General features: G+C 37.7%; 1 protein-coding gene across 1 annotated transcript in view; it reads right to left on the bottom strand.

Annotated features, from left to right (window-relative positions):
* ERCC4 (ERCC excision repair 4, endonuclease catalytic subunit) overlaps positions 1–9,165 on the bottom strand; it is a 16,800-nt gene extending 7,635 nt beyond the window's left edge. The window contains 7 exon segments of the mRNA XM_074919559.1: positions 860–970; positions 1,551–1,679; positions 2,024–2,204; positions 3,237–3,444; positions 4,755–4,950; positions 7,861–8,041; positions 8,989–9,165. Coding sequence (XP_074775660.1) covers positions 860–970; positions 1,551–1,679; positions 2,024–2,204; positions 3,237–3,444; positions 4,755–4,950; positions 7,861–8,041; positions 8,989–9,162 — 1,180 coding nt within the window. The 5' untranslated portion in view covers positions 9,163–9,165.
* Between the last annotated feature and the right edge of the window lie 3,438 nt (positions 9,166–12,603).

Raw genomic sequence — 12,603 nt, 5'->3', positions numbered from 1 at the left:
GGACATTTTCTATTTTTATTTTTTTTAGATGTGGAATAAGACAGAACTTCATTTAGACCATTCTAATTTTCAGCCTTTGTCAGCTGTGTTAAAGAGTCTAAAAAAACATACATGTTTCACACTGTATTATTGACATTTGTGGGCCTCGAATAACAATTCTCCACAAGCTGACTCAGATAAACTCCTACAACACTAGGCGAGAGCGCCAGTTCTTATCCAGAGTCAGAACACTGTGGTGGGAGAAAAGAACACTTTTTTACCCTTACTGTTTCCTAAAATAAAACTTGGTGAAATTTAAGGGGATGAAAAGCCCTAAAATAGGAAAGTGAGCAAAACAGTTAGTTAGAAACACACTTGCCTTATACTCTCTACCCCATTTAGGTGCATCTCCTGGAGAAGCAAATTTTCAGGTGCATGAGAAGAGTACGTGAGATGGAAAGGGCATAAGACAGAATCCTTATTTTTTTTTAACCTGAACTTGAGAAATAAGTGAATGGTACCTAGATTATTATAAACTTCCATGTTATTAGTTTTATTGGTTTTGAGACGGAGGTATCAGTACAATATTGAAATCTAAGTTAAAATATTTTTTTGTGATAATACAGGTTATTTCATAAACAGTTTTGTATAAAAACCGACAGTATTTCCCTTTTAGAGCAAGAACAACATAGGAGTTTATGAAAAACTTTTCAGTTTTAGACAGTTTATGTACATAAACTCCTCAACTCTACCAGTTATTAAATTTAAAACTAGCTCTTTAATAAAACTACAGTGAAAGTTAGGCTCCTTCTCCCAAAAGTCAAGTACAAGTGAAAACTAGCTGTACTGTGAAAATTTGCATCATTTAGTATTCTCTCACCTGGGCCACCAAGGTCTTCACTGTTCCTATTTTCATTTTCAATCTCTTTTAGTACTTCTCTTAAAGCTTCCCATTTTGGGTTACTTTCTAGAACCAATTCCCTTTTCAGTTCTGAAACAAAGTAAGATTGAACATAGCAGTTCTTACAGTCAAAATATCCTTCAAATTTTTAAATTAGTGGTTAGATGTCAATAGCGTGATGGTTGTTAGCAAACACGATATTCAACAGCCTACATATGCAACTTGTTATGCTAATGGGTTGGAGAGCACTCTTACACAAATTTAAAAATGGGGATAAATGCTTTAGTGAAGCAAAAAGTTAAAATATTCACTCATTCTTCAATTCTGAAACTCCTGAATATATTTTTTTTAAAAATAAAAGCTATGGCAGCCTCCTACCTGTTCACATAAATAAAAAAGATCAAGGTAAACACCGATGTAGAACAATTCCATAAAAGCTTTCCCAATGATTGGCCAAGCAAGCTTAGAACAGCCCCTTTACTTCTTCGTGACTCTGTTTTATGTTGTTATACGCTTTTTGAACTAAGATTATGTCTCAAGTTATCCCAGCTAACAGATTGAGATCTGGAGCTGTGTAAGATCATGTAGGGAACCACGGCACAAGTAATATTATGCAGAGTGTCTGAAATCGTGTGACACTCTCAAACTTAAAATTAGGAATGATCATTACCATTTTCCTTCTTTACATCACTTTTTTCAGAGACTTTGCCTTTCTGATTCAGTTTCTCATCTGCAATGCGATAAACTCTAGCTCGAGCATTTACAAACATTGAAGTACTGGAGTCAAGAAACAGCCAACCTAAAGAGGAAAAGAAAGCAGTAGTAGTTTAACATTTGCAACATGCATGTGTTTCAAACCTTTCCCATAAAAGCCCCAAATCTCCTATCTGGAATACCTGTGTTACCTGCTCGCTGTATAATTACTAGCTTAATAGAAGACAGAAATATGATGCAAATCTCACACTGTTAAGTAACAGCAGTTAAGTGGGAAGATGAAAGCATTATCTGTCAATAAAAACCTACGTCCTTATGGCTGGTTATATAAAACCTAATTAGATACCTTCATATGTTTGGGAATGTTAATTAAAAATATCAACATTTCACTGTTTCATGCATTAACTTGTATGGTTATTCAGTGTTTACCTGAATTCTCACCAAAAGCTTTTTCACTTGCTTTCAGTGACTCCAGAAGATTAAGGAAAGTGACACAATCATACTGAGTTAGATACAGCAGCGAAGTACGTAGTATCTTCAAATCCTGGACCAAAGATTTTGTCTTAGCTCCAAGTTGATGCCAGAGAGGATCTAAATAGTGACGTATTGTCTAGAAATATAAATTGGAAAGTCTAGGATGTCAAATACATAGTATACTAACCAAGGTAAGAATGCACTTTTTTTTTTTCCTTTACAGAGACTGCTACTAGTTTCCCCAAGTTATTAAACATACTCAATTAAATATGTGATGGTGAGGTATTTGTTTTGATAAGTAATAATTTTTTGCAAAGTTAACATAATATAGATGCCTTTATGTAAAACATTTCAACAGTTTGCAGATACGTATCATTAAATGCTTTCAGTACATATTTTCCTTTCCATATAATAATAAAATCCAGGTAAAATAAAAGCCCCCTTATTTTACTGGTACTGGCCTGTGCCTTTAGTATCTAGTATCGTAGTAAAAAATACTATAATCTCATTTAATTTTCAGAATGAGTATCATGCAGATGTGCAACCTACAGAGCACAAGAAAAAAACCCTCTAAATATTTAAAGCACAGAAGACCTCACATCAAGACTAAATCACAGGTAACAAATAACCATGTTCCACTATGATGGTTGAAGTTTATGATTTTACCATGATGACATGTATAATGATGGAAAGATACTACAGATGCATGCACATGCATATTACCTATTATATACACTGCTTCTACCAGTAGAGAAAATAAAAAAGATTCAAGCAGGACATTCAAGAGGAAAAAAAAAAAGGGGAGGGGTGGTTGTGGAAATAACTGCATGCTGATCTCTAAAGTATTTTAAGCTGAAATTGTAGCCATCTTTATCATCATCATTATAATATACCAACCGTGAATCAGAATGTTCTTACTATAAAGACTTTGGAATTCAAGGAAGACCAATAATACCAATACACCAAACACCCTACTGGCAACTGGAAGATCACCGTTACAGATTAACAGTGTTTCTCTCCTTGTACCAGTAATAAACACCTCATGGGAGAATACTCAGTTGCTCCTCGTTATTTATTTTACAAATAATATCTTTTTTTTTTGCATGGCAGACAATTTGCAGATCTACATCCCTTTAGTTAGGCAGAACAGAACAATCAAAATGGTTACCTTGTCAAAAGATTTACCAATAGCATTTTCTAAAGACAGATCTTCTACTTCAAGAGCTGGATTATAACGTTTGAGTTCTCTCAAGCACGCGTTCAGAATGTCCAGGACTGAAGTCTGGATAGCAAGCATAGCAGGGGTCATTGACACGTGTATTTCCACCACTTCAGGTTTATGCTTCTCTAAAAATGAGTTCACTGCTATATGAAATCTAAGAGGAAAACAGCTTATTGAGATTTACATACATGATTTGCTCGACCTACAATTATTCAGAAGTTTGTATAAACTATGATAACAATTGTTTTAAACATAAACAACTACGGTAATTGCAAGATAAATCAGTTTCTACTGCTGTGACGACTGCAATCTTATGAACAGCCTCAGAAAACCATCTATTCCACAGTTATGACAGTAGTCATTCTAGTCATGCGAGCCTATAGTGCTGGTGAATGATCCATGGAAAATTACTGCACTAGATTCTACAGCATTATTACACATTACAACTCCTGAAATAAAACCAAAAAAAATCTCCCAAGGGAGGAATTGGAATGGGTTCGTAAATCCTTTGGGTTCACATAGATGCACTGGCAGATTCTGCAATGTTCCCAGCTTCTGATTACAAGCAGCAGGTCCTTGTTACAGCTGATCTGGCTGCAGAGGCACAGAGATGCCAGCTGATTTTTACGCACAGTATGCTATGTCTGCCGACCTCTGAAACACCGTGAGCATTTCCCTTACTGCATGCTGCACCCCCAGGTCTTTACACGGTTCAGAGGCCAAGGAAGAAAATTTAGAGAGCTTCTATTCAACCTTTTCAATCCTAGTTATGTCCATTTTCACTTCTTAGTGATACTGAAAGAAAGACTGTTAAAGAGTTTGCAATGTAGAGTAACAGTATGTCAAGATGGAGTGAAACACATTCTAGGCTGGACTAAAGGAAGGAACAGGCAGATCTCCTGCCCAAGGCAAGAGCATCGAATGGGTAATCAGCTAAAGTGCCCAGTTCCATTTGCGGCTCTGCTCCTAAAAGTCTTAACGCATGTCACAAACTGCGCAATTCGGTTTCTATCAGGCATCAAGAAATATTATTCATACACAACACACACGTCAAAGAAGATTAAAAAACCTGACATGTAGAAACAAATACCTCCATGAACAGCAGAACTGAGAGATTGTATTCCTGTTACTTCATGGCTTAAATAATCTGTTTAATAAGTGAAGTTTTTCTTAAGCTATTAAAAATATCACTTTCTGCTGTGATTTCTGTTGGCTGTAAGGACAGCTATACTGTAATGTAGAGCCCCTTATTGATTTGAGTCTATTTTCAAAAATACTTACAGAAATTTACCATCTTTAAGATCACTTCTTCTGTCAAAAATGGAATGAAATTTGTTGGGGAATACAAGAGGGAACACAGATTAGCAGTGTGACTGCATACACCTCATTTTCTTTGAAACCCACTGTAACATCCTTCATCCATTTTCAAGTTTAACTCTCCAGTGAAGTAAAGAGGTGCCTTACCTTGGCCACAGATAAAGTTTCCTGACAAAAAGATTTCTCATCACTCTTTCCACATGACAAAAGCCAGTGCTAAACGCAACCGCATTATCTGTAAAAGCTTTAATGAAGCCTTGCTTGTTCTTCTGACGATAAAGTCGCAAGATAAATGCTTCCTGACAGGATTCAATAATTCTGTGCGCTTTGTACACCAAAATGCCTGGCAAAATAAAAGGTTTTCAAGTTTCAAAAAAGTAAAGAAAGGTCCAATTTTGTATAGATTTTTTTCTCAAACTGTCTTACTCTTTTAAGACTTTTTTTCCTTAAAGTACCAGAGGAATTTAAATCTTCTAAATTGATGGCTGAACAAACTTCCTGGGATTCAAACCAAGTGATTCCTCAGTTTCAGTACCATGGAATCCTCAAATAACAGAACTGGGTTAATGATGCATCTTTAGCAAAAAAAGGACAAACAACCTTGCGCTTGAGTGGCAGGAATTCTCAGCTTAGAAAATTCTTTACCTCTAAGGCAAAACTTGAGCTTGAGCCTTTTAAAAGGAGTAAAAGCAAATGCAAGACATAACACACTATTACAACAAAGCAAGATTGTGATATTTGAATTATTTTGTTAGAGAAGTTCTGGAATTACAGACTTGTCAAGTATGTTTCATTGGTAACAGTTCAAGTGTTTACATAATCAAAGAACTTCTGAAAACATTTATTTTGATTTTCTTCCCCCTTATGACATTCATATTCACACCTGAGGACAGAAACTTCCGTCAACTGTACACCACCAATTTTCTTCAAGGCTATAGGTGTATTAAGAAAAAAAGGTTTATTGTGCACATTTTAGTACAGAGAAGTGAAACAATAGTTTAACTACATTGTGTTTGAGGTGAGTACTTCTAGGATTTACACTTCATTCAGCCAAGACTTGTTAAAACCAAGGCTTATTTTTCCTCATGCTTATTTGTGTTACATAGCACATTACATTTTTTCACTCTCCCCGTAGTGAAGTGAGGCTATATGGTACTTTTAGCTGTTCACAGCTTCCAGCGGAATAACAAATACCTTTTTAAAATGGAAGCAAAGAACAGCAAACATCACAGGTTTTACCTTGTACCTACATCCGCTGACAAACTTACAATGTATTTAATTTCTGTAACAAGTTTCTTCAACTTGGCACCCAGCCACTGATTTTAATATGCTTTTGCTTTGTAAATCAAAAAGCACTTATAAGGAAAAGTTCCATATAACTGCTAGCTACTCGTGATCAAGTCATGGAATAAGCCACTAAAAAGTATTTTCTATCTAGACATTCTTACATGTCTTCTATGAAGCAAATTTTTCAGGACATAAAAATGATCGTACTCATTTCTGAACATCTTCCTGTCTGTCAAGACGTGACTCTGACAGGACATTATAGGAGACACAAAATTTGTTACAGGCCAGTAAGACTATGTGTTTATTATAACACCTTCCTACTTTTAGTCAGTATTTCTCTGCTTACGAAGCGAGTTCACACTGCTGTGTAAGAAACAATTTGGTAGAAACAACTTGCATCAGTTTTACCACGCCATTAAGTACATCATTTCTATTTGGCCAAAACCACCAGAAATAATTCTTCTTTACTGCAGTGATAATTTCTTATCTTCATTTACCTGAACTTGGGAGTTCATCAAACGTTAATCCACATGTGATTCTACACTGATTTTATAACCATCATTTATAACACCTAGAAACACATTACTGATTTTTTGCTATGTTAGTTCCTCAGGAAACACTATTACAAGTTTTTGTTGTCTCTGTCATGCAATTTCACACACACATAATATATGTGTCCAACTGAACCACGTGTTACCCAAGTTTTAAATGAAGCAGCAAGTCTACCAAAGCTGCTGTCACACTGACCTCTCGTGGCAATGCAAAAACTATAGCAACTGTGTCATCATAGGACTGGACTATTTTTTTTAGACTCTTTAGTGTGTTTCTTCTTTTCATACTGACAAAGTCCAAAGGTTTCTCTCTTTCTTATTTTTACTTCTTTGGTAGAGCATAGAGAGGAAGGAGCCAAGGGGAAGAAGATAAATTACGTTGCCCAGAAAATGTAGGAGCTTTTTTTAAGCTAGAAATATCAGAATTGACAAATCTGGCATCCTTTGGCTCTAGGATAAAACTGTTTAAAATGTTTTACAGATTAGAGCTTGTCATAGATTGACTAAAAGGAATAAAGTTTCCGAAGCAGAAACTTACATTCTTCTACACATTCAATATTCAGTTATGTTTAGCCATTAGGATGTTAACATACAGACAACAGCAAAATATTCTTATATTCCTGGCTCTTAGATACCTATTTTACTAGCTCTCCAGGCTGTAACTAAGTTTCCAGCTTAGACAAGAACAAAAAACCCATGGTGGCTGGGGGAGAAGGGGAACAGGAGAGGAGGAAGATAACATCTTTCATGTATAATTTCTATGTAACAATAAAAAAGGTCACAAGCAACTCCCAAAACCTTTATAATGGTAGCAATAGTATTACTTCACAATAGTGCTATTCAGATAGTGTCCAAGGTGTGTCAAAACAAAGATTAGTAAGTTATTGCTATTTTTTGATGCGAAGTGTCATCAGGAGTAATTTGTTAACGTAAAAAATAGGTAGTGCGTATGGTTGATAAAACATGACATCTAAAATCAGTTTTAATCATAGGCCAGTGTCCTGGCCTATAGATTGCCTGCAGTATAGATCACTGGACACTATTTTACCATGTGCAATCAATTATTCTTTGAAAGGCAGTCGGAATCTCATGTTTCTTATGTCAACGGCATAGTTTAACTGCTGACTTGTATTCCAGACACATTGATATTAGAAAGCTGTACAAATGCATGATCCAGTATCTAAAAATAATACGGATGTTTTCAGATTGTATAATTAAATAAGGCAAACATGTTTGGAGCAAAGAAAACTGTTAAAAAAAAAGAACTATGTATTTGCTCCTTTTACCACAGTCTTTGCAGACAAAAAGGAATAATTTTTCAGCCTCATTACTGATTAGGAGAACTCTTCATGTAGCATTAAGCTTTATATATTTTCAAAAAGACGTGTCTCACCTTTATCTCATTAAACTCTTACCGGTAATGAGGTTCGCAGGAATTCTGTCGGTAAGGAAATCTACCACAAGGATTCGACTTGTTGCAAAGATGACTCCTCCTTGTGTGTAAAATTCATACCTAGTATTATTTGTAATTTCATTGGTAACACGCCGAGGAATATGAACAACTCCATCTGACCTCAGCCGATCAATAAAATACTCCTAAACCAAACATAATAAAAACACAAGATATCATTGTGGTAACTCATGACATGGATACAAAAAACCCTTATACATACTCTGTTAAGTTTGAGAAGCTGTCCATGACGGTATAACATGAGAAGTTAAGAAGTCAGAACTATGATTTTTTTTTATTCTTAGTAGTATACTCTGTTCAGTTTCAAACTCATCCAGGTAATCAAAAAAGTATTTATTTTCAGTAGTAGCTAGACAATACTTAAGCAAATACGGGCAACTGACACTCGAAGGAGCTTGCATTTTCTTAGGTTCCAATAACTCTTTTGCAGAGAATAGTCAATTTTAATACTGATTTAAGAACAGAGAATTGGGAAGAGATGGTCTTTTTAGTCCACTCACCTGCTGTCAAAGACAACTACATCAGGTAGGTCACATACGTCAAGCTTAGTCTTACGTACAGCTGTGGTATTTGGTCAGCTACGGTCACTACAAAAAATCCCCAGAACACCAGCTCCCTGAGGGTGGGAAACCTCCTTGTTTCCAGGGAAAACCAAGCAACATTTTTTTTGTGCCAGCAGGGACAAATCTGTCAAGTTTCACCCCTTTCTGCTCGCTGGCTACTAACAGCCTCCTGCTATTTACAAGTTAATTACTTATTGGGACTTCATCGTGCTGCACAAGTAAAAATTCGGACCTTGCTTTGATCCCGAACGCCTCTGGTCTGGCAGCTTCTCCCCACTAAGTGCAAAGGCCGGGGCACAGCGCGCAGGCCCCCGCCGGCCCCGGCCCCGGCCCGCCCGGCCCGCAGAGCCGCTCCGCTCGGCGGGAGCGGGCAGCCGCCTCCTCCCCCAGGGCCGAGACACCGGCAGAGCCGCCACCCGCCCCGGCTGCGCCCGCCGAAAGTGAGGCGCGGCGCCGGTGAGGGGGAAGGGGCGGGGCCGCCGCGACGCCGCTGCCAGGGCTCCCCTCACCTCCTCGGCGGGGCTGGTGTTCAGCACCAGCACCAGGCTGGCGGGCTCGCAGTAGAGGCGGAGGAAGCGCAGCAGCAGGCGGTCGATGCCGAGCCCGCGGGCGCAGATGACCAGCCCGTCCCGGTGGAAGAGGTCCAGGAAGATCTGGCTCTCGTGCTCCAGCAGCGCCGCCATGGCCGCCGGGGCAGCGGCGCACGCGCGCCCTCCCGCCGCCGGGGCGGCAGCGCCCCCTGCCGGCCGCCGCGCCGCGCTCCTCCAGCGCGCGGCGCCGCGCTTCCCGCCCTGAGCGCGCGGAGCCTCAGGCGAAGCGCCGGCGGGCGGAGGCGATGGCCATGGCGGCGGGAGAGGCGGGTCCCGAGGCCACCGGCGTGGAAAACAAGGCGGGGAAGGAGCTTACCTGCCCTGCAAGCTCCCTGCAGGGGCTCTTCTTAAGGCGAGCTGAAACCCCCTCTCCTCCTCGGTGTGTGTGGGGAGCGTGTGCTGAGTGTAAATATGAGCAAGGGGGTCTTTCCCTTTTTTACTACAAGTTATTTGTTGTTTGTTACTAATTGCTTGCATTTCTTAAGCAACAAAACCAGACGACTCACCTTCCGCCTACATCTCCTCACACAATTTATCAGTACCTCAGTATTTTCTTGGTACCTCATTTTTCAGCATCCCTACCTCAGTGTAGAAAAGGCTGATTGTTCCCATAGGGCTGAGAGACTCTTCAGACCTACTTTGGGAAGCAGCTGAAAGTGAAGGATACCCCTCAGAGTTACTCTACGATTCAGCTTGGTGAAGGGCAGGTGAACTTGTCTCTAACCCCTCCTAAAATACACAGTCTTTCCGGGCCTACCGCAGGGGAGATGGATGCCGCTCCAACTGGGGCAAAATCACCCTCTGAGAAAGCAGGGGGGAGACGGACAGCTTTTTGTGCGGGGTTTCTGGGCAGAGGGACAGCGTACAGCCAGCTTCTCCCGTAATGGGAATGTGCAGAGGATGTTCTGAATCTCTTTTACTTACACGGGGTATTAATTCCCATGATTTCCCCCAACATTGTCTTCTTTTGGTAAAATGCCATTATCAGGGCATTGAGTCACCTGACTAGCAGAGTCAAATACTTTTAAGTTCTCTGTTTCATGCTGTCACATGTTGGCAGTTGCAGTAGAGTTTCTTTTGGTTTTTCTTTTTTTCTAAGTAAGGGAAAATAAAGTTTACAGCTGCTGACATTCCTTTTACTGCAAACTTTTTCAAGCTGACACTGTTAATGAAGATGCCCTTTACAGTGCACTCTATAGATTTGCCACACTCACAAAAATTAACAAAATATGAGGGCTATTCTTGACTTTTCTCATACATGCGTCATATTTCCAAAATTTTATGCTAATACACATGAGCAGTTCTTTTCATTGCGAATTGGATTGTATTGCCAACTGTTGTACCAAATACCATGCTTTGGTTCTCATTTTTAGCTGACTGCTACTAAGCTCTTTCACATTTGCATTTAAAACTTGTTTTAGACCATAAAAATATCAGAAAAATGGTATTTTTACTTAGACAACATTTGACTTTTGTGACCTGCAGGTCGTTTTACTGACCAAAACAAAGACTTACACAATAACATAATGATTATCATTAACATTTATTACAATTTTGAATACTGTGTGAAAAGCTGTAGTCCAATAAGATTACATCTTTGAAGAATTACAGTAGTCTATATTGTTCATATAACTTAGGAACCAGCCATTTCCTTGACCTACTGTTCCCTACAGTCGTAGAAATAGTATGTTTTCTAATGATCCAAATAAAATACTGCAGGCATTTCTGTAGTCAGATTTTATTTTATACTATATATATATTTATATTGCTTTACATTGCCTAAATATAGTATTAATGTTAAATTCTTGTGAAATGTACTTCTTGTGCTTATATATTTATTAACCAGTAGAGGGCTGTCATTTGTTACCTTAGAAGAGCAGAATTTAAAACCTAAATCTTGCAATTAGTTTTTGTGTATTTTTTCTTTGCAAAACGTTAGAGTGATGCTGAAAAAGTATTCATAAAAACACAAGAAAGAACTTCAATAGGAACAGGATAAATAAAATCTGACTAAGAATTAGCTAAGAATTAGGCATGGTATGTAATTTTCAAATTGGGAATAATAGTCTAGGAGAATGGTACTCAGGGGTGTACATTTCCATATTCAGCAATGAGGTCTTGCTTTTAATTTTAAACATATTAAAACTTGTGTTATATATATGTACGTAATAAACATTTTGAGTAACTTTAGGAGTTTTATTCCATAAAAGATTATAAACAAACACAAATTACAGGCTACTTTCAAACTGGTAGATTATATGAGATGGTCAGTACAGCCCATTATCAACCTCCCAAGGCATTTACTTGCATGTTTTAAAAAGGCATTAACCGACCTATTTGTTTCATCATATTGACACAATATGAAAGGCAGGTTAATTGTGTGGTGATGCAATAGAACAAATCACTCGAGGTGAGATTATTATTTGGATCACTCATTTTTATTGGGATCACCAATATGAATCTTTAAGATATGCTTTTGAGAACTATTTTTTTTCAAAAAGTTTTAATTTTGACAAGTTATTAATCATTACTAGGGAAGAGAAAAATGCAAGAAACCGTGACTAAGTTATTAATCTGCCCACTTCTGTAATTACAACAGTTTTTCTGAAAACTAGTAGCAGTTCTTGTGCATCATATTAATACATTTTTGTTACTAATAATGTAAAGAGCTGAGGAGGACCCTGTGAGAAGAAACCCAGTATTTATATAGCTTCTGTAAAAATGACTTTATATTCTTTCTAAAACATCAACATTTTATTTTGTCTTCCATCTTATCTTTGTAATTAAGTAAAACTCAGTATTTTCAACGGTGAAAGTGTGGTGAGATTTCCTACTCTGTGGATTTTTCATTGCATCTTTGGTTTGTTGTTTGGATTTTAGCCTGATCAACCCCATTATCTACAGAGAAAAATCTCTGGCTGATTAGGGGATTCTTTAAACCTCAGCTGTGTTAGCCAGCTAAGACGACTAGGGACAATTTATTTGAAATGTTAAAAAATTTCTCACATTTTGCACTTTCCCACAGAGCAAATTTTATGATAAATAAAATCTACTATATTTACCTCGGATCACATACACATTTTGTTTCATTGTCTCTGATCAGATTTATCAACATACTAGTTCCTAAACTCACTAGCTGATGAATTTTAAGAGATTGACATCCATAGTCCTGTTATTAGAGTTTTCTTGCATCATTATATTTAAAACTATATATTTATTATTTTTAAAAAGATAAATATGTTTATTCTTTTTCACACCTTTAGTAAATACAAAGAATGCCTGTTGGAGCTTATAGTTAAAAGATACAACTACTGAAGTGAAATTGCCTGAGTGAATGCAGTTTTGTTATCCGGGTTTCCAAGGAAATATATATTTTTCTTTCAAATAAGAACAAACTTCCTTTCTAAGAAAAAGAGCAAAAATGCAAATACTGATAGTTATCTGTAGGCATAAAGATACATTGGAAATTGAAAAAGACATGTTCAGTAATTGGAAAGTTTATTATAAGCTGTCTTTTAGCCACATCTATTAGTT

Source organism: Athene noctua, chromosome 15 (assembly GCF_965140245.1).
Source record: "Athene noctua chromosome 15, bAthNoc1.hap1.1, whole genome shotgun sequence".
Lineage (NCBI taxonomy): Eukaryota > Metazoa > Chordata > Aves > Strigiformes > Strigidae > Athene > Athene noctua.
The sequence above is the reverse complement of the archived record's forward strand: the minus strand, read 5'-3'. Positions and strand labels throughout refer to the sequence as shown.